This window comes from Halichondria panicea, chromosome 3 (genome assembly GCF_963675165.1).
Source record: "Halichondria panicea chromosome 3, odHalPani1.1, whole genome shotgun sequence".
In the NCBI taxonomy this organism is placed as follows: Eukaryota; Metazoa; Porifera; class Demospongiae; order Suberitida; family Halichondriidae; genus Halichondria; species Halichondria panicea.
Genome location: NC_087379.1, coordinates 7,600,716 through 7,619,461, shown reverse-complemented (window position 1 = coordinate 7,619,461; position 18,746 = coordinate 7,600,716). Strand labels below are relative to the sequence as shown.

General features: G+C 43.4%; 5 protein-coding genes across 5 annotated transcripts; 3 read left to right on the top strand and 2 right to left on the bottom strand.

Moving 5' to 3' along the window:
- The first annotated feature begins 18 nt into the window (after window positions 1-18).
- Window positions 19-4,283, top strand: LOC135334107 (uncharacterized). The gene is made up of 15 exons (XM_064529159.1): window positions 19-233; window positions 456-491; window positions 623-692; window positions 747-906; window positions 1,285-1,423; window positions 1,499-1,566; window positions 1,621-1,771; window positions 1,834-1,886; window positions 1,946-2,094; window positions 2,342-2,457; window positions 2,512-2,698; window positions 2,758-2,873; window positions 3,195-3,288; window positions 3,415-3,497; window positions 4,074-4,283. Exons 1-15 carry the CDS (start codon window positions 72-74, stop codon window positions 4,158-4,160), a joined length of 1,671 nt encoding a protein of 556 aa, XP_064385229.1. The 5' UTR covers window positions 19-71; the 3' UTR covers window positions 4,161-4,283.
- Window positions 4,284-6,244: 1,961 nt separating this feature from the next.
- On the bottom strand, window positions 6,245-6,727 carry LOC135333158 (protein jagunal homolog 1-like). Its single transcript, XM_064528071.1, has one exon. The coding sequence runs from the start codon at window positions 6,725-6,727 to the stop codon at window positions 6,245-6,247; it is 483 nt and encodes a 160-aa protein (XP_064384141.1).
- A 157-nt stretch (window positions 6,728-6,884) lies between these two features.
- On the top strand, window positions 6,885-7,931 carry LOC135334110 (sepiapterin reductase-like). The gene is made up of 2 exons (XM_064529163.1): window positions 6,885-7,132; window positions 7,182-7,931. The coding sequence occupies exons 1-2, from the start codon at window positions 7,027-7,029 to the stop codon at window positions 7,829-7,831; spliced, it is 756 nt and encodes a 251-aa protein (XP_064385233.1). The 5' UTR covers window positions 6,885-7,026; the 3' UTR covers window positions 7,832-7,931.
- LOC135334109 (keratin, type II cytoskeletal 8-like) lies at window positions 7,835-10,160 on the bottom strand. Its single transcript, XM_064529162.1, has 11 exons — window positions 10,074-10,160; window positions 9,783-9,944; window positions 9,653-9,722; window positions 9,309-9,414; window positions 9,086-9,212; window positions 8,973-9,030; window positions 8,754-8,924; window positions 8,600-8,701; window positions 8,445-8,539; window positions 8,184-8,393; window positions 7,835-8,018 (listed from the first exon to the last, which is right to left on the bottom strand). Exons 1-11 carry the CDS (start codon window positions 10,097-10,099, stop codon window positions 7,934-7,936), a joined length of 1,212 nt encoding a protein of 403 aa, XP_064385232.1. The 5' UTR covers window positions 10,100-10,160; the 3' UTR covers window positions 7,835-7,933.
- Window positions 10,161-10,180: 20 nt separating this feature from the next.
- LOC135334062 (E3 ubiquitin-protein ligase mind-bomb-like) lies at window positions 10,181-18,743 on the top strand. Its single transcript, XM_064529098.1, has 25 exons — window positions 10,181-10,308; window positions 10,449-10,700; window positions 11,034-11,205; window positions 11,295-11,401; window positions 11,578-11,636; window positions 11,700-11,771; window positions 12,039-12,105; window positions 12,163-12,299; window positions 12,844-12,951; window positions 13,003-13,107; window positions 13,507-13,642; window positions 13,872-14,017; window positions 14,515-14,622; window positions 14,730-14,770; window positions 14,891-15,050; window positions 15,199-15,350; window positions 15,622-15,748; window positions 15,994-16,203; window positions 16,664-16,824; window positions 17,067-17,145; window positions 17,247-17,346; window positions 17,593-17,723; window positions 17,845-17,947; window positions 18,094-18,159; window positions 18,336-18,743. The coding sequence occupies exons 2-25, from the start codon at window positions 10,460-10,462 to the stop codon at window positions 18,527-18,529; spliced, it is 2,982 nt and encodes a 993-aa protein (XP_064385168.1). The 5' UTR covers window positions 10,181-10,308; window positions 10,449-10,459; the 3' UTR covers window positions 18,530-18,743.
- Window positions 18,744-18,746: the final 3 nt, after the last annotated feature.

Sequence of the window (18,746 nt, the reverse complement as noted above, 5' to 3'; positions counted from 1 at the left end):
AGCCCCTCCTACTTTCAATTGACCTTCCAGCATGACCTTCCACTTTGTTTTGAAACTAAGTAAAGTTAAAGATGGGTGTCCTAACTTCACTCTGTTCCCTGCTCTCCTTGCTGTTGGTTGTGAGCGTGGCCATTGAAGGAAAGTCTGTCCTCAGTTCCAGCCTTGACTATGAGTATGATGATCTATCTATACCTAATGCAGACAACAACACTGTCAAGAAGAACCTTTCATTGGTACAAGCTAGCTACCATTGTTAACCAGTGCAGCCTCCCCAACTAGCTAGCTACCATTGTTAAACAGTGCAGCCTCCCCAACTAGCTAGCTACCATTGTTAAACAGTGCAGCCTCCCCAACTAGCTAGCTACCATTATTAACCAGTGCAGCCTCCCCAACTAGCTAGCTACAGTGTTTGTAGAGTAGACCAATATTCCATAAAATGCAAATTTCTCCTGCAGGATTGTGTGTTTGAGCTTACACCATGCTCCATCACTGTAAGTTACCTCATCAAGCATGTTTAGCATGTGTACATAGTCACTGCATAAACATTAACAAACTTACTGACACTTTCAGTTCCTTTGAATGCTTAGTGTTTAGTATTTCACTACCTCTTGTGTATACACAGATCACTGGTAACCTCATCCTAGTGCTCTTCTATGGTGCCCTACTGGCAGGTGCAGCCAAGATGATCTCAGGTAAGCCTGGCCAGTGATGTGTGTGCCCTGTTATACTGTTTGCTGCTATGCCAGATGGTGCAGAGCTGCTACTGGACCTTGGTCTGCCTGCAGCCATCATTGGGGGAGTTGTCCTGCCTCTCCTGGGGGCGATACCTGACTCTGTTATGATAGTGTTCTCTGGAATGTCAGGGGACAGGGAGGAGGCCAACACACAGATAGCTGTTGGAATGGGGTGAGGGGTATAGGCCAACACACAGATAGCTGTTGGAATGGGGACAGGGAGGAAGCTAACACACAGATAGCTGTTGGAATGGGGTGAGGGGTATAGGCCAACACACAGATAGCTGTTGGAATGGGGTGAGGGGTATAGGCCAACACACAGATAGCTGTTGAAATGGGGTGAGGGGTATAGGCCAACACACAGATAGCTGTTGGAATGGGGTGAGGGGTAGGCCAACACACAGATAGCTGTTGGAATGGGGTCAGGGTGAGGGGGAGGGGATGCAGCGTGGTAGCATAATAGGAATTTTTCGGAGAACAACTCTGTGCCAAATAGTGCTATCTTAGCACCAGTTGTCATGGTAATCACACTGATTGTGTTGTGTTGTAGGACCCTTGCTGGTAGTACCATCATGCTACTCACTCTGCCTTGGTTGGGGAGTCTTATCCTCGCACGTGTGGACCTGGTGCATGGTCAGGGTGTGGATGAGAGGACCAGCAAGTTCACCATCAAGAGCTTCTGGAAACAAGTCAGTATAATTATTATACATGTATATCCGCATAATCCCATAGTGTCATTTAACTTATCACTGTGTTTTTATTAGGGTGTGTCCTTTCAACCTGATGTGACGTATGGTGCCATCATCATGCTCATCACCACCATACCCTACTTGTGAGTCCACACACCCCCACACATCACACCCCCTCACACCACCCCCTCACACAGTGTGGTACAGGGGGCGGACTGGCACTGGGGACCTTCCACCACTCCTAATATGACTAACTCCACTAGTGGTCAACCCGACTACATCAAAAACTCATCACTGGCCACTTGTATAATGGCTACCATTTTCCTCATAGCATTCCTTGTTTTTCAGGTATACATTACAGTGCTCTACTATCGTACACCTGTATGTTACGTGTTGCTATGGTTACATAGGTGTTGTTCAGTGTCGGGTCTAGGAGGAAGGATCAGCTACGCCGAGAAGAAACGTGAGTTGTCATTGTGACCAAAATTATAACATATCTATAATTATTATCTCTCTTTTCAGGATAAAACGTCGTGTGCTGAAGAGATTCTATGTGAACAGCATCCAAGCATTCACCACAAAGAAGAGCACTACACCGGCTTCCAGTGCCGTCCAGAAGGCTGACGAGGCTACTGATGGTCAGGATGACGAAACTCAGCCAATACTGCCAGGTAGGTAATTACACAGACTTGTCTAGAGCTAATTATTATAATTGCATTAATTACATGTAATTAGCCATAGGGTCCAAAAACATCACCAGCTTAATTGATTGATTTTTAGTGAAGGTACGGCCTCCCAAAGCAGCTTGCCAAATTGTTTTACTTTTGTGAAAAACAATACATAGTCTATGGTATTTGGTTGAAATGGGCTGTATTTTGCCCCTGGCACTAATATGACCACACCCCCTCCGTTACACAGCAACCACTCAGAGGAAGTACGCTAAGACTTGGCAGATGCACAGAGCCAACAAGGAGGCAGTAAAAGAGGAGACAGATGCAGAGACTCACAAGCCGGAGAATAAGGAAGACGTACATGTAAGTGAGCGCTACTAGTGGTTGCCATGGCTACTGACTCTCGGCTATTTATAGGAGGAGAAAGAAGATCCAAAATGGTTGATTCTAATCAAGTCCCTTTTCTTTCTGATTTTTGGTGTCGTCATGGTGACAGTGTTTTCGGACCCTATGGTGAACGTTTTGACGGCACTCACTGACAAGACTAACGCTGAGTATCAAAATGAAGAGGGTTCAAAGTTCGGACAGTATATACCCATTCCAGGTATGATCTCCTTGCATTTTGACCTCTTGTAATTAATTTTGTTAACCCCTTGGCCACAGTGTTCTACGTGTCATTTGTGGTGACCCCAATTTGCTCCAATGCTAGTGAGATCATCTCTTCTCTCATATTCGCTGCCAAGAGGAAGAAGACCACCACCTCCATGACCTACGCACAGGTGTGCAAGTCTGTAGTTGCACTTGATTAGTACATCATCTGAGCTGCATGCTTAGAGCACTCTGTTACTAGAGTTCCGGTAATCCATGATTTTCTTTATTTTTGGAAAGCTTAGAAGGAGCTCGTTCAGATGGTATGTTCAAATTCCAAATTTGGAAGAAAAGATCAAAACAGGCCCAAAGTAGACTTTTGAGTTTAACACATCATTTGAAAGACCTCTCTCTAAGCTTTCAGAACATCATAAAATTAATGTTATTGGACCAACTGTTATGGCGTTCAAAGATGCTTCATTTTAACGCTGTGTCGTATTGTCTCCCTCCAGCTGTATGGAGCAGCCACCATGAACAACACTCTGGGTCTGGCTGTCTTTGCTGGCCTTATCTACTTCAGAGACCTTGACTGGCAATTCTCCGCTGGTAAGCTCTTTGATATTGCTGTAGTACTATTTGCAATAATTTATACCCCGACCGTTTATTGTATTTAAAAACTATTATGACCCCCTACACACACACCCACACACACACCCACACACACACACACAGAGGTGACAGTGATCCTGCTCATAGAGTTTGCTGTTGGGATCATTGCCATAGCAGCTGGTTTTGGGTTCAAGCACACCTACGTGGTAAGCTATTTCGCAATCAATATATCAGTGTAGTTCCCATTCTTCAGTAATCCAACAATACCTCGCTTCCTGCTATATAGTGTGTCACTATTCATATTACACTGTTCCCATTCTACCGTAAGATCTTGATTTAAAGCGACACTTTTTAATAATTATGAAGCCAGAGGTCGCATCTTTTGGAGTTTGAAAAATTATATTGAAGTCCTGGTGTCGCATATTTAGAGGGTCGCATCTAATTGGAGGTAACTTTACAGGGTCTACTTGCCTCGATTTCAGGCCGCTTAAAAAAACTGATTTTCCAGTGGGCTACAATCGAAGTTAGGGAGTGGCTACATTTACCTCTATTTAGAACGCGACATTAAAAAATATTGTCAACGCAGCTGTCGCTATTTTTAGAGGTCAAAAAATTGCTGAATCTCCTGGGTGTCGCATATTTGGAGGGTCGCCTTAAATCGAGGTCTTACAGTATTATAATAATGTAGCTGCACAAATAATATTTGAGCCATGCATGTATATAATGGCGGGAGTCTCCATACACTCCTGATAATAGCTACAATGTTTTTTCTCCGTGTGCAGTTTTTCCTGGGATTGATTGTGGGAGGTCTCTACTTTTTCTCCATTCTCCTCATCTTTCTACTGGAGACCTATGCAAAATGGAAATAGAACATGCAATGGACACATTTACTAGTAGAGATATGACTGAGTAGAATAAAATCCCATACAAACACTTTGTTATTTTGCTGTCTTATGGTTTTGAAGCTCAATGAAAACAGAAGAGAAATGAAAGCAACGGGTGCTGATGCCTCGGTGGAGGTGCCAAAGCTACATAACATAAAACTACTAATACTAAAAGCTATTAGTAATAGTACACATTATAATTATTATCATGATACATTGCTGCTGCAATGCTTCAAGGCAGCCTCATCTTCAGTGCGGCCTGGGATCGAGGCTGAAAGATCCCCTTCCTCCTACATTTTTGACTTATTGCAGTTCACCCATGTAGCGTGTGGGTTATAAACCGGGGCTCCGGAGCTGTAGGTGGGTGGCCGGGAAACTGGTCACTCACTTTCCTGTCGTCTTTCATTGTGATAGTCAACAGGTATCCTGTAGTCTTTCATTAGATCACAGCCCTCCTGTAGTCTTTCATTAGATCACAGCCCCTCCTGTAGTCTTTCATTAGATCACAGCCCTCTGAGTCCTGTAGTCTTTCATTGTGATAGTCAACAGCCCTCCGGCTACAGTGGTAGTTTTTTTTTGTAAAAATTTTTGGAGAGAAAAACACATAACAGGGTAGAAAACGGTAGTTATTTCCATAATAAGTAATGCGGCTTTCACCATCACTAGGTCCAATTAGGAGAAAAGGTATTGGCTGAAAGGAGTTGTGTGAAAAATATTAGAGTAGGAATTTTATATTAACATTTGATTGGATATGCATGACAAATTGTAAACAGAAAAAATACCAAGAGCATTTTCAGAGCTAAAATAATAAACATCAATACCAGCCACACGTACCTACCCACTTTATAGTCTGCAGGTAAAAAGAGTGATGTGGTGCTGATTGCAAGGAATAAAGATGGCCTTGAAGAGACGAAATCACTCATCAAGTCATCAGCACCAGGAGTCAATGTGCACATCTTCCCAATCGATCTGGGTGATCTGGACCAACTTCAAGCCCTCTGTCCCACGCTCCTCAAGATTGGTGACCCCAGTCGACACGATCAATTCATCATGGTTCACAACGCAGGCACGATCGACACTTTTGATTGCACTCTAGCGCAACTCTCCGATGGCCACACTACTCGGAAATTCTTTGACATCAACTACACATCGATGGCCGTACTGACGGCTCACTTCCTCTCTAAATTTCCCAAAAAGCGTCTCTAATTATCCACATGACCTCTCTACTGGCCACCGTGTATATTGCCGGCTACGCTCTCTACTCTCCATCCAGAGCGGCTCGGAATGCGTACATTGGTGTGCTCGTGGACGAAAACCCGGACGTGCGAGTATTGAACTATAGCCCTGGGCCATGTGACACTGAAATGTATGCGATGATACCGGAGGAGATAAAGAAAGGATTTATGAGTGAACCAGAGGAGTCGATCAACAAGCTTGTGAAGGTTATCAGTGAAGATCAGTATAAGAACGGTTGTGTTATGGACTACTTTGATTGTTAAATTGACATTTATATAATATCTGTATACAATTATGTGTTCAATGGTCATAAAACGATGTTAATTAATTAATTAATTAATTAATTAAGAGTTTAAAATTCATGGTGACTTGGTACTGCCTGCACTGTTGTGAGCTCTTTCTTATAAACCGGAGCTGTAGTGGCCGGGAACGGTCATGGCCAGCCCACTTCCTGCTGCCTTCATTAGGTAACAGCAGCCTCCTGCTGTCTTTCATTAGAAACAGTCTCCTGCTATACAGTTGTAGTTTTTTTTTGCTGGTTGATGGTATACATGTATAAAAATTTTTTTTGAGAGAAAAACACAACACACTCGTAGGCAAAACTTGGTAAGAAAACGCAACAAACGGTAGTTATTTCCATAATAAGTAATGAGGCTTTCCACCATCACTAGGTCCAATTAGGAGAAAAGTAATGTAGGAGAAAGTATTGGCTGAAATGAGTTGTGTGAAGAGTGGTACTTTATTAACATTTGATTGGATATGACAATAATTGAATTTAATATTACAATGCTATTAAACATTGAACTAACTAACAGAAAAAATAATAAATGCTTCTACCGCCTCTTGGTTTGAGGTCTAGAGATGGTCCATGCACTCATGAGGTTCTTGGCAATGTACATTCCCATAGTGTTGACAGTGATGACAGTGACGGCCACCGCCAGTCTTGGGTACCGATAATTGTCCACTACTCCAGTCCACAGAGAAGAGTAGAGCAGATACCCCATTGGGAACACTCCCAGTAGAGAGCAGCAACATCCGTACAAGTTGATGTAGTTGTAACTGTTGGAACGTAAGGCCATGTACGCCAGAGGTAATCCAATCAGGTAGCCGACAGAGCATAGCAGAGCGGTGTAGTCATAAGCAACAACGATTCCAAGTATTAGGCACATGGTTCCACACAGGATTTGTAGCTTGAGAACGCGATTTAGTTTTGGCTTCAGCTCAGCACTTTGCTTGTAGTGGGAGGCTACCCGTTCTCTGTGGGAGAAGTCTGATCCATCTGTACCGTCTGGTCGTGATCCAACTCTTGATGCCATCAAAATATATTCAGGAGGAACAGAAGACTGTGATCTCTTGTGGCTGAGAAACTGTTAGAATTCCAATAAAAGAGCATTTTAGACCTTGACCTCCTCTTTCAGAGCTATAAGCTTAGGGAAAGATCTAGTTGGGCGGAGCCCGACCGTCCCTGACGGTCGGGCTCCGCCCAACTAGGGAACGGGTGCCGGGCTCTGCCCAGCTAGCTAGGAAAGATCTTCAGTGGAACCATAGATGTAGTGGAACTAACTGTTTTTCAATAACTATTATTGTAAACAGATCCAGACAGCAGATTTCTGCAATGGCAACTGTCTTTGAAAAGTCCAGTTTCTGCCTAATCACTGGTGCCAGCCAAGGCCTTGGAAGAGAGATAGCTCTGCAGTTCTCAAACAACTGGGAAAAATCAGGTGAGTAAACAAACATCAATACCAGCCACACACACTTTATGGTCTGCAGGTAAAAAGAGTGATGTGGTGCTGATTGCAAGGAATAAAGATGGCCTTGAAGAGACGAAATCACTCATCAAGTCATCAGCACCAGGAGTCAACGTGCACGTCTTCCCAATTGATCTGGGTGATCTGGATCAACTTCAATCCCTCTGTCCCACGCTCCTCAAGATTGGTGACCCCAGTCGCCACGATCAATTCATCATGGTTCACAACGCAGGCACGATCGACACTTTTGATTGCACTCTAGCGCAACTCTCCGATGGCCACACCACTCGGAAATTCTTTGACATCAACTACACATCCATGACCGTACTGACGGCTCACTTCCTCTCTAAATTTCCTCAAAAAGCGTCTCTAATTATCCACATGACCTCTCTACTGGCCACCGTGTATATTGCCGGCTTCCCCCTCTACTCTCCATCCAGAGCGGCTCGAAATGCGTACATTGGTGTGCTCGTGGCCGAAAACCCGGACGTGCGAGTATTGAACTATAGCCCCGGGCCGTGTGACACTGAAATGTATAAGAAAATACCGGAGGAGATAAAGAAAGGATTTATGGCTGTTTTGACACCAGCGGAGTCGATCAACAAACTCGTGAAGGTTATCTGTGAAGATCAGTATAAGAACGGTGGTGTTATGGACTACTTTGATTGTTAATAATTAACTTTGACATTGCTTTTCAATAGATTGTTATTTGTACAATCATGTGTTCATTCAAATGGTATGAAATGGTACGATCAATGTTAATTTATTGAGAGTTTAAAGTTCATAAGACGTGGGTGACTTGGTACTGCCTGCACTGTTGTGAGCTTTCTTCCTTAGCACCACAACCAAACGATGAAGCCTGCAGTGCACACAGTGAACCAATTATCATACAACCTATTGTCCGTACAGGCACACAAGTGCTAACAGCTGAGTGCTGACATGTTACTAGCCTTTGCAACCATAGCAAATTAATTGCTATGACATTGTACAGTTGGTCTAATATTTGCATGGGGTAAGTACTGACCTCTCAGCTCTCTCGTATTCCTGCTGAGCTTGCAGAGCGAGGGAGTTACGCTCTTGGATGACATCATTTCGTTCCCTCACACACTTGTTCCTGTCCTGTAGTGCTGCCTCGAGCTGATCAGTCAGTACCAGTTTCTCAGCTTGTGAGCGATGGAGCTCCTTATCGTACTTCTTTCTGATATCTTCTTCTTTTGAGAGAGACTTCTGTAGACTGCATGTGTACATACTTATTATATTATGTTTACAGCATACAACGAATCACCTGTTGATTATTTTCATCGTTTCTAATGCATCTTCGTACTTGTCGGCTTTTTTTTTCCATTGGTCTTTCTCAATAATGGCTGCTTGTAGCCGACTCTGCAGAGCAAGGCAACCATTAGCATAATTATTACCTTAGACTATAATGCGGGACCTCACCTGGAGTGTCTTCACTCTCTGCCTATCAACAAGTTTAAACTCTGTTTCCGCCATCTCAAGTTTTTGTCTCAGTCTCGCTACGTCATTTTCCAGAGTATGTTTCTGAATAAAAACAGTTATTGCACGTGGCATCAATGTGCATGTGATTACTCACTTTAGCTTTTGAGGCATCTATTTCTTGTCTCAAAAAGTCCACCAACTCTTGTATTTTCCTTTTGTTGTTCTCTCTCTTTCTTTTTACTTCCTCCACAATCAAGAGGCCAGTTTTCTGCATTGCCAGAGCGCTAGTACCACTGCGAAGAGACTCCAGCCAACTCCCAAGCCCCTGTTTAATAAGCCATAACATAAAATCTCGTTTCTTTAATCAACTTACTTCTCCTATTGGACGATCTATTTCTTTCAGCTCCTCAGAATCATCTTCAAAAATATCTCTAAAAATTCACGATAGTTGCAATTAGCATTTTTAGTGTAACCTGCAAAACTTACTCAAAACTGATGCCCATTTCTTGCATCTTAGTGATAACGCTCTCCCTCCATTTAAGCGCCTTGTTCAGCTCAGCTTGTACCTCCCTCTCCTGCTCTCCTTGAGCTGTGGTTAGCCGCTCCACCAGTGCTGTGATACAATGGTACAAGGTAGTGCATAATCTTGGAGTACAAGATATCTTACTGAGTACAGAGGGGAGGGTACAAAGATAATGTGCATGCTGACCTGTTGTTTGAGAGGTGATATTGGCTGTGTACTCTGCATCAGACTGGGCTTTAGCATGTCTCACACTCTGTAAGTCTGCCTCCGTTTTCATTAGATCTTTTCCGAGCTGCATATACAGTATAGCAACGAATATAGTGGAAGCAGGTTTTAATCATAGATACTGTACTTCCCTAAACTACTGCAATGATACTGTATCAAGCTATTATCTAGTATAATGCTAGCCATTCAGAACTAATTTACTATTCAGTAGGCCATATAAATATAGCTGTAAGATGGGGGACATCAGATCTGACCCTAGGCCAAGGGTAGTATGTCCCCCGGACTAGGCTAGGGAAACGCTGTACCTTGTCATTTCTTGCTTCCAGCACATCAATTTCATGCTGTAAAGAATCCATTTTATCCCCAGACATTCTCCTGCAATAAATAACAAGGGGACTGTCAGTGTGTGTATATATAAGTAGCTATATAACTGACGTCTGGTGATTCATTGTGAATCGTAACTCGTTCTTTAGCCGACTGTTGTCATTGTTCAGAGTAGATACTTTCCTCTCCAGTTCTCTGATCTTATCTCTCAGCCCAGTTACCCCAGGGACTGCCTCAGGGGCAGTGCTAGTGTCGGCTGGGACCTCACCACTACTGCAAGGACAGTGAAATAAAAGGTATTACTGATAGCCTAGCTATAATGTCAGCTAGCTAGATCTATCCTTAGCTACCTAGGCTAGCTATTCAGTAGCTTCTTGCTCCCTCATGTGGGAATAAACTCACTCTTCAGGCTTTTCTTTGGTAGCCATGCTTGTAAATTGTACACAAGCAGATACGCCCACTTTTGGAGATCAACAAGCTAGGGGAGCCCCAGGGAGTTCCCCCTTGCGTCACAAGAATTACCTATTTCAAGCTTTATGTCAACATGCATGACATGATATAAAATGCCGACAGCCACCCTGAAATTAGAACACCAAGACACAGCACTGCTTTAAAACTCTGGCTAGGTTTTGTTAAGGTAAGCCTTTTTTTTGTTTTTGTGACAGGTCTGTGATAATATTAAACTCATTACAAACCTAATAAGCTTATAACTCGCATTTAAAGACTGGCTACAATGCAACCTACACCCTAGCTCTTATATGATTGCAACCCTCACAGCTATACTACTAATGGAAGTGTTGGTTGGTCTCCGTGTGGTTCGAGGGCCAGACTGGAAGTGGGGCAACCAGGACGGAGGGGAGGGGACAGTCGGTACGGTAGCAGAGATTGAGGGTGGGGTCCATGGTACGGAGGGGGGCACCACTACCGGACATGCCGTGGTTGTACAATGGGACGGTGGGAACAGGTGTAACTATCGCTGTGGGATAGACGGGAAGTACGACCTGCTCGTGTATGACAGTGCTGCAGTGGGTGAGTGGGTGTGTGTGTGGTGTGGTGTGTGTGAGTAGTGTGTTGTATGTATATTACTTCCATTGGGTGAGTTTTAGATCCCAACTTTGTGTCCTTTTTACTGGGATTGTTTAGTGCACATTGCCTGGCTGGAATGGTTTTAAATTAGTCATGCATGCTCTCACAGGGTCCATTTGCATCCTGAATTAATAAGCATGTTAATTCTCAATAGAGAGGTTGATAATTGACTCACCTTGTGGTTTGCTACTGTATAACATTAATGTACACGATTAAAATGCTATCAAATTTGTTCTAGTGAGTCAGTACCCCCCCCCCTCTCATCCCATCTCCTAGGCAACCATCATATGAACATCGTGTGTGACTCGTGTAGAGAGAGCCCTATTATCGGGATACGCTGGAAGTGTGCAAGCTGCTATGACTACGACCTTTGTACTGTGTGCTACTACGCGGGGAAGCATGCTCTGGAGCACCCATTTGTCAGAATGGACTCCGACAAGGGGAAGAGGTATACGTGAGGTTACATTTAACGATGTTCTACTCTTCCCCAAGCAATAATGCAATTACAAATAATTATTATACAAATTAATTTTATAGAATTCAACTTGAGCAACGCAAAGGTGCCAAACGTACTATGGCTAAAGGGATTTTCCCTAATTCTGAGGTCGTCAGAGGTCACGACTGGCTCTGGGGAGACCAGGACGGTAAGAGCTAGGGGCAGTAATAATATGAGCACTTGACACTTGACCCCCGTAAAGCTGATCGTTGTGTTATTGCGTTACATTGCATAACATTGTCCTTATGTAAACTGACATAGTTTAACAATTATACGACAATTATTTTTAATTATAGAGTTGTGCGTTTGCTTGTTTCTTTGCAGGTGGTATTGGTAGCTATGGCAAGGTGTTTGAGTTACAAGGATGGGGCAACGAGTCCAAGGTGAGGCCGGCCCCCCGGGCTAGTATTAGAGGTAATAATGAATGTACTTTGACCCCTCATCAGCGGAGTGTGGTGGAGGTTGAGTGGAGAGTGAGCAAGAAGAAAAATGTGTACAGAGTTGGACACAAGGGAAAGGTGAGTGAGTGGTCCCGTGAACAATCTAGCTCCTTATGTGTGATCTAATTATGGACATACTATGTAACATGCGAAATTTTCGAAGGTTTTCATGGGTTAGCAATCCTCAAGTTAACTAATGGAAAACTGTCATTTGACCAAATATTGCGAAATTTATTTATTCAGCGAAATATGCTTTTAGAGGCCATTCCACGAACATTTCGCGCTATTATGGCCGGTATTCAAGAGCTACAGAATGTTTTGAAACTGTCTCTTTTTTTGTCACAGGTGGATATCAAGTGCACTTCGTGTAGTAACGGTGGCTACTACTATTCTGAACACCTGGCAGTATTAGGTAAGCCATCGTCCTGTGTAGTCACATGACCCGCTACTACTGTCATGTGACATGCAGGTGCCCCTTACCCAGAGTCACAGCTGGCTCCACCCTCTACCTTCACACAAGGAGACAGTGTGAGAGTCACACTGGATGTGGAGGTATTCAAGCTCATGCAGGAGGGGCATGGTGGTTGGAATGATCAGATGACACAGGTGAGCTTAGCTTGTTGGCCAGGCAACAATGTGCATGTATGTAACTAGAGTTCTTATGGTACAAATTCAACGATTCTCTGATTTTCTGAAAGCGTTTTCCCCTCTCAGATTATCTTTCAGATGGTATGCTCAAATTTCAATTTTGAAACGGGCCATCATTTCTTATTTCCAGGGAAATTTTGTCGCGCCCAAATATACTTTTGATCATCTGGGCCTGTCTTTTAATTAAGTTTTCAGAAAATCATAAAATAGAAAACACAGAACTAAGTAAGGTTGTTTAAAAATGCTCAAATACTAAAGTTATGGCTTATTGATGCTATAAACGTTCAATGTTCATAATGCTATACATGCAGGTTTCGTTCATTTTGAATAGTCGGGCGCTTATTTGGCCATTTAACATTTCCGTAGTGTGCTGGTTATTGCTTGCATATTTGTTGTATGTCCTGAAACTGCACTGTAAGCATTCTAGAAACAGGAAATGTTTATTTCCGTATTTACACGCTATTATTATAATTAATAATTTTATGGGGTTTTCCCCTCTCAGATTATCGGTGAAGTTGGCACAGTGCAAGTAGTTCAAGCATCAGGTGATCTACGAGTGAGATTCTCCAGCGGAAAGATTTGGACCATGAACTCTGAATCTGTGACAAAGGTTGGTACACAAATATCAATTTTTGATTCATTGTGATTAATTGTCATGTAGGTGACATCTTTCTCTGAGGGAGACGTTATTCGTATCCTTGACGATATTGCGGAAGTGGGAAGCCTTCAAAAGGACCACGGAGGGTGGGTGGACGACATGGCCCTGGTGAGTTGCACGCCCACACACACACACACACACACACACACTAGCTGTGAGACCTATTTGGTAGTGCTACAATCTGATCCGCGATTGCTTTTTCCGGGCCCAAACTGTTGGGGAAAGTGTGGGCTATAAGTAGCTTAATAACTGGCCATTCTGACGGGTGGCTGGGGGATAGGATAATGATATTCATGATGAATCTGTGTGATTTATAATGATATTCATGATGCTTACAGAGCAGTATTGCGTAACACAGCAGGCCTATAATTATAAGCATGTCCTCCGGCTATTCTGACAGGTGGCCTGACAGCTAGTCTATAAGTGGGTGCTCTTTCTGAAATATAGACAACTGTTCACAAAAGCTAACACAGTTTCACCATTATTATTTGTATGCTACCCTCCCAGGCGCTGGGTCAGGCTGGCCGAGTGATGAAAGTGTTTCCCTCTGGAGATGTTCGAGTGGCAGTCAATGGTCGAGTGTGGACGTTCAACCCTCAGGCCATGGTAGCTGCCCCGGATGAGAACCCTCCTGAAGTGCCAGGTACCTGTGTATACAGTTTATATGCAACTTCAGTATTTAGCCCGAGTTACAAAAGAATAAGCTGCACTGTCATAAACAGCAAAAATCATTCAAAAATAAAATAAACTCTGCATTGTGTAATACCAGAACAGCTGCTAACAATACACACTGCTCAGTTAGTAGCGTACATACAGGAAATGACCTCATAATTATTGTCTGTCTCTTCTTTCTTTGCAACCTCCCCTGGCAGAGTCTGCAGGAGGGCTGGACAGTGACGACATTGGACTGCATCTCAAGATCCTCTCCCTCCTCGAGAACCCGGCCGTCATCGTGGCAGCTGCTGCAGCCGGAGATGCCAACACTCTCAGAGAGTTCCTACGCAAACATCCCACTGAGGTGAGGACACAGTGTTATGTACTCTCTCTCCCTTCTTTCAAATTTGGGGACTCTTTCAGCTGCCATAACTTGAATTCCGTGGATCCAATTTCAATGATTTTATGATCTTCCGAAAGCTTAGAAAGAGACCTTTCAAATGGTATCATCAAAGTTCATATTGCAGCAATAAAACTATTTGTCAATTTGGCCATACCATGAATAATAGCCCATGGTCCAAGGCCGAAAAATGACAAATTATGGCCCCGATGAAATTTTGGATTAAAACACACCATTTGAAAGCTCTCTTTCTAAGCTTTCAGAAAATCATAAAATTTTTGAGATTGGATCAACAGTAAATTATGGCCGTCGAAAAATCAGGTCTGTTTTTAGAGCTGTCTTTCAGAAGTCGTAACTTGTGTTGGGAGCATCCAGTAGCTGTTTGGTAGTATGTGGGTGGATGTCACAATGTTTAAGTTATTCAAAAACTAATACCTTATGATGTGATTTGTGTTGCCCAGGTGAACACCAAGGCAGCTGGCAAGGCGGCCATCCACTGTGCCTGTGCAGCTGGCAATGTGGACGTGCTCAAGGTCATCATGGAGTTCGCCCCCAATGTGGAAGTGGGGGTATGTGCATCATTCTAGCCTCTGCTGTATACACTACATGTGTGTGTGTGGATGGTGTTATACTGTGCTGGTCTTCATTTCTAAACAGTGTGTGTTTCATTGCATAGGATGAAGATGGTGACAGACCACTGCATCTCTGTGCTTACAGGTGAACTGTGGCTCTAAGTACTAGCTACCATTATCAGGAATGCCAATACCTGTTGTCAAAATGAATGGCTGGCCCAGTTTTATCTTGTACGCCATTAATTGATATTATTTGTCCGTATAGTGATGAAGATGAAGCCACGACCATTCTTATCGATGCTGGAGCTGATGTCAACTCTAAGAATTCTAAGGGGGCGTCCCCTCTCATTATAGCAGCTGTCAAGGGCCACTACAGTGTGCTGAGGAAGCTAGCCAACCATCCCAACATCAAGCTCCATGAGCAGGTGAGGCAGAGCATGCAGTAAGATACATGTATGTGTGGGAAGACTGGGCAGTCTAAATCATGGCAGCTGATTATCTACTATCCTCCTAATATCACCTCCCCACACACACGCCCACACCACACACACACACGCCCACACACATACACAGGATTCCGATGGAGACACTGCACTTCACTGCGCCGTCCTCGCTCAGAAAAATGAGAGTGTGACGATCCTATTGGACGCTGGAGCAGACCCCACCCTCCTCAACTTCAGACTATTCACACCAATCCACGAGGCTGCTCGTATTGGGTTCCTACCGTGAGTGCTTGATCATGTGACATGGCAGATCCCGTCAATTGTGTGTATATAACATGGAGTACGAAAATAAAAGTTGTGTTTTGTAGCTGGCTTTAATATAGATATGACTGTGTATGTTTTGTTTTAACAGGAGTGCATTCCTGGTTTTAAGATTAGACGTTTCTAACTCAAATTATGGTCTCTCAAAGTTAGCTCCGAAAACAGTAAAATGATCATATCAAGGCCCTAGTATACACTGCATGTATAATCCATACTCTTATCCCCCCTGCAGAGCTGTGGAGCACTTCAACCGTCGGTTTGTAGAGCACATCAACCTGCTCAAGGACGACGGGTACACTCCCCTCCACCTGGCAGCACTTAATGATCACCTGGACGTTGTCACTGCCTTCGCTGAAGTGGTGAGTGACTGGCTGTAGATATGGTCTTACATGTAGTAGAGTACTACACAATTTTCAAGAATTTTCAAGCATGGAAAGTTCAAAACTTAGTTGAAAGCCTTTATATTGCACAGATAATTATGTGACAATTATACAGTGGCCTTTGTTGAGGAGTTGTTAAAATCTACGGGACCTTGTGCCTGGCTTTTATTGCAGTTTAACTTTCTTCAGGTGTGGCCATTATAATCTGACCTCTCCCCCAACAGGTGCAGTGTGACCTCAATGCTAAGACCAACCAAGGTCAGACAGCACTTCATCTTGCTGTCCACCAAGGTCACGCTCGTATCATCGAGAGACTGGTGGGGTTCGGGGTAGACATGAATATTCTAGACAGTGATGGAGACACACCTCTTCACATGGCCGTGGTCAAGGAGACAGTGGACAACCTCACACAAGAGACTCCTCAACTCAAGAAGGTAGGCTAGTAGGGATGGAACAGTATGGCCATTCAAAGATGCTCTAGTTCATTTGAAAGTATTAGTTGGCTCTGTAACTAGAGTTCTGATATCCAAATTACAATTTCTGATTTTCTGAAAACTTAGAAGGAGCCCCTTTAGACGGTATGCTCAAATCCCAAATTTCGAACTGGCCATAATTTTATATTTTTCGGGAAGATACCGTGGGCTATATATAGCCCATAGTATTTTGTTAAAATCAAGCACCTTTGATTTTAACACATCATCTGAAACGCCTCTCTCTAAGCTTTCAAAAAATCGTAAAATTAATGTGATCGGACTATCGGAACTAAAGTTACAGCCGTTCAAACATATTCAAATTGAACGCTGTGTCGCATTATTACATGTATTTACCCATCATGTGTACACTGTGCTTAGATTGCACTGTGAACATACACGTATGCCCCTCCCCCTCTACCAGGTGAAAGACAGGTTGCCTGGTCAGCAGCTGAAGGCGGTTATTCCGTGCTTCCTAGTACAAGAAGGTTCAGAGATGTTCAAGACTAACAAGAAGGGTCGAAATCCATTGGAGGTTTGCTCACCTGACGTAGCAACCATCGTCATGGGATTCGACAAGGACGGGTGAGCGGGTGACACAACTATATATAGCCACTTCATTGTAATTTCATTTTAAGACCTAAAATGTACTGCTGTAGGGCAAAAGCTCATTATAAAATTGCTAAAACAGCAGTCCAAGGAAGTAGCACAGCTGCAGCTAGTTGTGTACTAGGGTATGTACTAGCATACCTGTATAATGTTGTTGCTACTGTATAGATTTTGATTTTGAGTATTAATCTTATGTGTACTGAACTACCTCCTTGCAGTGGAGGTGTGAAGTTCCATGGTAGTCTGAAATCACCTGCTCCCCCAGTGGTGGTTCAGGGCACACAGAGAGGACCTTTGGTGAGCCAGATACTGTTGCCTCTTTGATATACTAGCTTTATAAACAGTACATGCTGTTAACTGTATCCACTCTGAATTAGTCTTGCCCTTGCATCCATCAGGTGTACCCTACTCCCCTGCGTACTGGCAGTGCCACCCACCACCCACCCACAGCTTCTCTGCCAGTTGGAGTTATGGACACTGCTGGAGCCACTGGAGGTGGTAAGACCTTGTATTTTTGTGCTGTACCCTCCCCCATTGTCTTAAAACTTTCTTTGTTAGGTCACCTTTGTTAGGGTGACCTTTCCAACTGTGTGTTCAGATACAAGTTCTGTAAGTCTGTATTTAAAGTGGTCTTTACATGACTGTACTTTATATGGTTGTGTATAATTATTGTACAGAACCAACTCTGAGCAACAGTCTGTTCTGTTCTTATCTGAATTGTATATCCATACCACCCCCCTCCAGGTAGTGTGGGTGTGGCCATTGAGCCGTGCTTCCTGTGTGAGGCTCCAGTGGATGTCAAGTTTGAGCCATGTGGTCACGCTGTCATGTGTGCAGAATGTGCACAGAGAGCCAAGAGATGCCCCATTTGCAAAGTGAGTACATAGCAATTTGAAAGCTTCTTAAATAACTTCCCAGTTAGTACATGTATAGTTTTTTTTGACCTTCTCAAGTTGCATATAATTATGTTGAATTTTATGATTCTTCCTTACACAGGCTGCAGTCAAGACTATCTCCAAGCTGTCCAAGGTTTGTGTGATGTGTAATGAAGAGGAGGCCACAGCCACTGTCAAGCCATGTGATCACACCTTCTGTCCAGGTACTGGTACTTAATGATAGGTACATGTATCACTCAGTAACAGCCTCTCTGTGTATTATATAAGCCCCCACTATCCTCCACAGTCTCACCTTTCTTTCATATGTACTAGCTTTCATTTACTGTCTTCTCCCTCTCTCACTGTATAGAATGTGCCCGGAGGATGAAGACATGCTTCGAGTGTCGAGTGCTTATTACTGCAAAAGAGGGACTACGTACGTAAACTGCATTACAAGTTTACACAAGCTGTGTTGCTTAATTAGATAACCTCTATAACTGTATAGTACATGTACTTAGCAATATTGTGATTTTGTGTCAAATAATACCTCCCACATACATACACACATACACATACACATACATCCACCCACCCACACACACACACACACAGCCCCCGTCTCGGCCACCAGTGTCCATCCGCTGGCCAGCCCTGACTCTGAATCTAATTGTCCTATTTGTCTGACAGAGCCTAAGAACACGGCCTTCCTCTGTGGACACCAGACATGCTGGGACTGTGCACAGAAGGTCGACCATTGCCCAGTGTGCAGGAAGTTTGTGACTCATAGAATTCAGTTGTTCCAGTGACAATTTAGCATTTGTTTCGTTTCTTTCTTTTCTGACTTTGTATATCTTATGCAGACTGTTTTGATTTTATGGGCTCCGTTTTAATTGGTTTGTACACGTGCAGTGAACATTAGACAACTTTTGTGTGTAGTGTTAATTGTTGTTTCGTTATTTATGTCAATTATTAGTTACCATGTTTAATTGTATACTCTTTTGATAACGTTTGATAACGTAATTA

Coding starts and splice junctions, on each gene's coding strand:
- LOC135334107 (XM_064529159.1), top strand. CDS start 72: ATGGGTGTCCTAACTTCACTCTGTTCCCTGCTCTCCTTGCTGTTGGTT. Junction 1,424..1,498: donor TCAAGAGCTTCTGGAAACAA/GTCAGTATAATT, acceptor TGTTTTTATTAG/GGTGTGTCCTTTCAACCTGA. Junction 3,498..4,073: donor GGTTCAAGCACACCTACGTG/GTAAGCTATTTC, acceptor CTCCGTGTGCAG/TTTTTCCTGGGATTGATTGT.
- LOC135333158 (XM_064528071.1), bottom strand. CDS start 6,727: ATGGCATCAAGAGTTGGATCACGACCAGACGGTACAGATGGATCAGAC.
- LOC135334110 (XM_064529163.1), top strand. CDS start 7,027: ATGGCAACTGTCTTTGAAAAGTCCAGTTTCTGCCTAATCACTGGTGCC. Junction 7,133..7,181: donor AAACAACTGGGAAAAATCAG/GTGAGTAAACAA, acceptor TATGGTCTGCAG/GTAAAAAGAGTGATGTGGTG.
- LOC135334109 (XM_064529162.1), bottom strand. CDS start 10,099: ATGGCTACCAAAGAAAAGCCTGAAGA. Junction 9,031..9,085: donor GAAATGGGCATCAGTTTTGA/GTAAGTTTTGCA, acceptor GTGAATTTTTAG/AGATATTTTTGAAGATGATT. Junction 8,019..8,183: donor GAATACGAGAGAGCTGAGAG/GTCAGTACTTAC, acceptor TGTGCACTGCAG/GCTTCATCGTTTGGTTGTGG.
- LOC135334062 (XM_064529098.1), top strand. CDS start 10,460: ATGGAAGTGTTGGTTGGTCTCCGTGTGGTTCGAGGGCCAGACTGGAAG. Junction 14,623..14,729: donor CCCCCAATGTGGAAGTGGGG/GTATGTGCATCA, acceptor TTCATTGCATAG/GATGAAGATGGTGACAGACC. Junction 14,771..14,890: donor CTGCATCTCTGTGCTTACAG/GTGAACTGTGGC, acceptor TTGTCCGTATAG/TGATGAAGATGAAGCCACGA.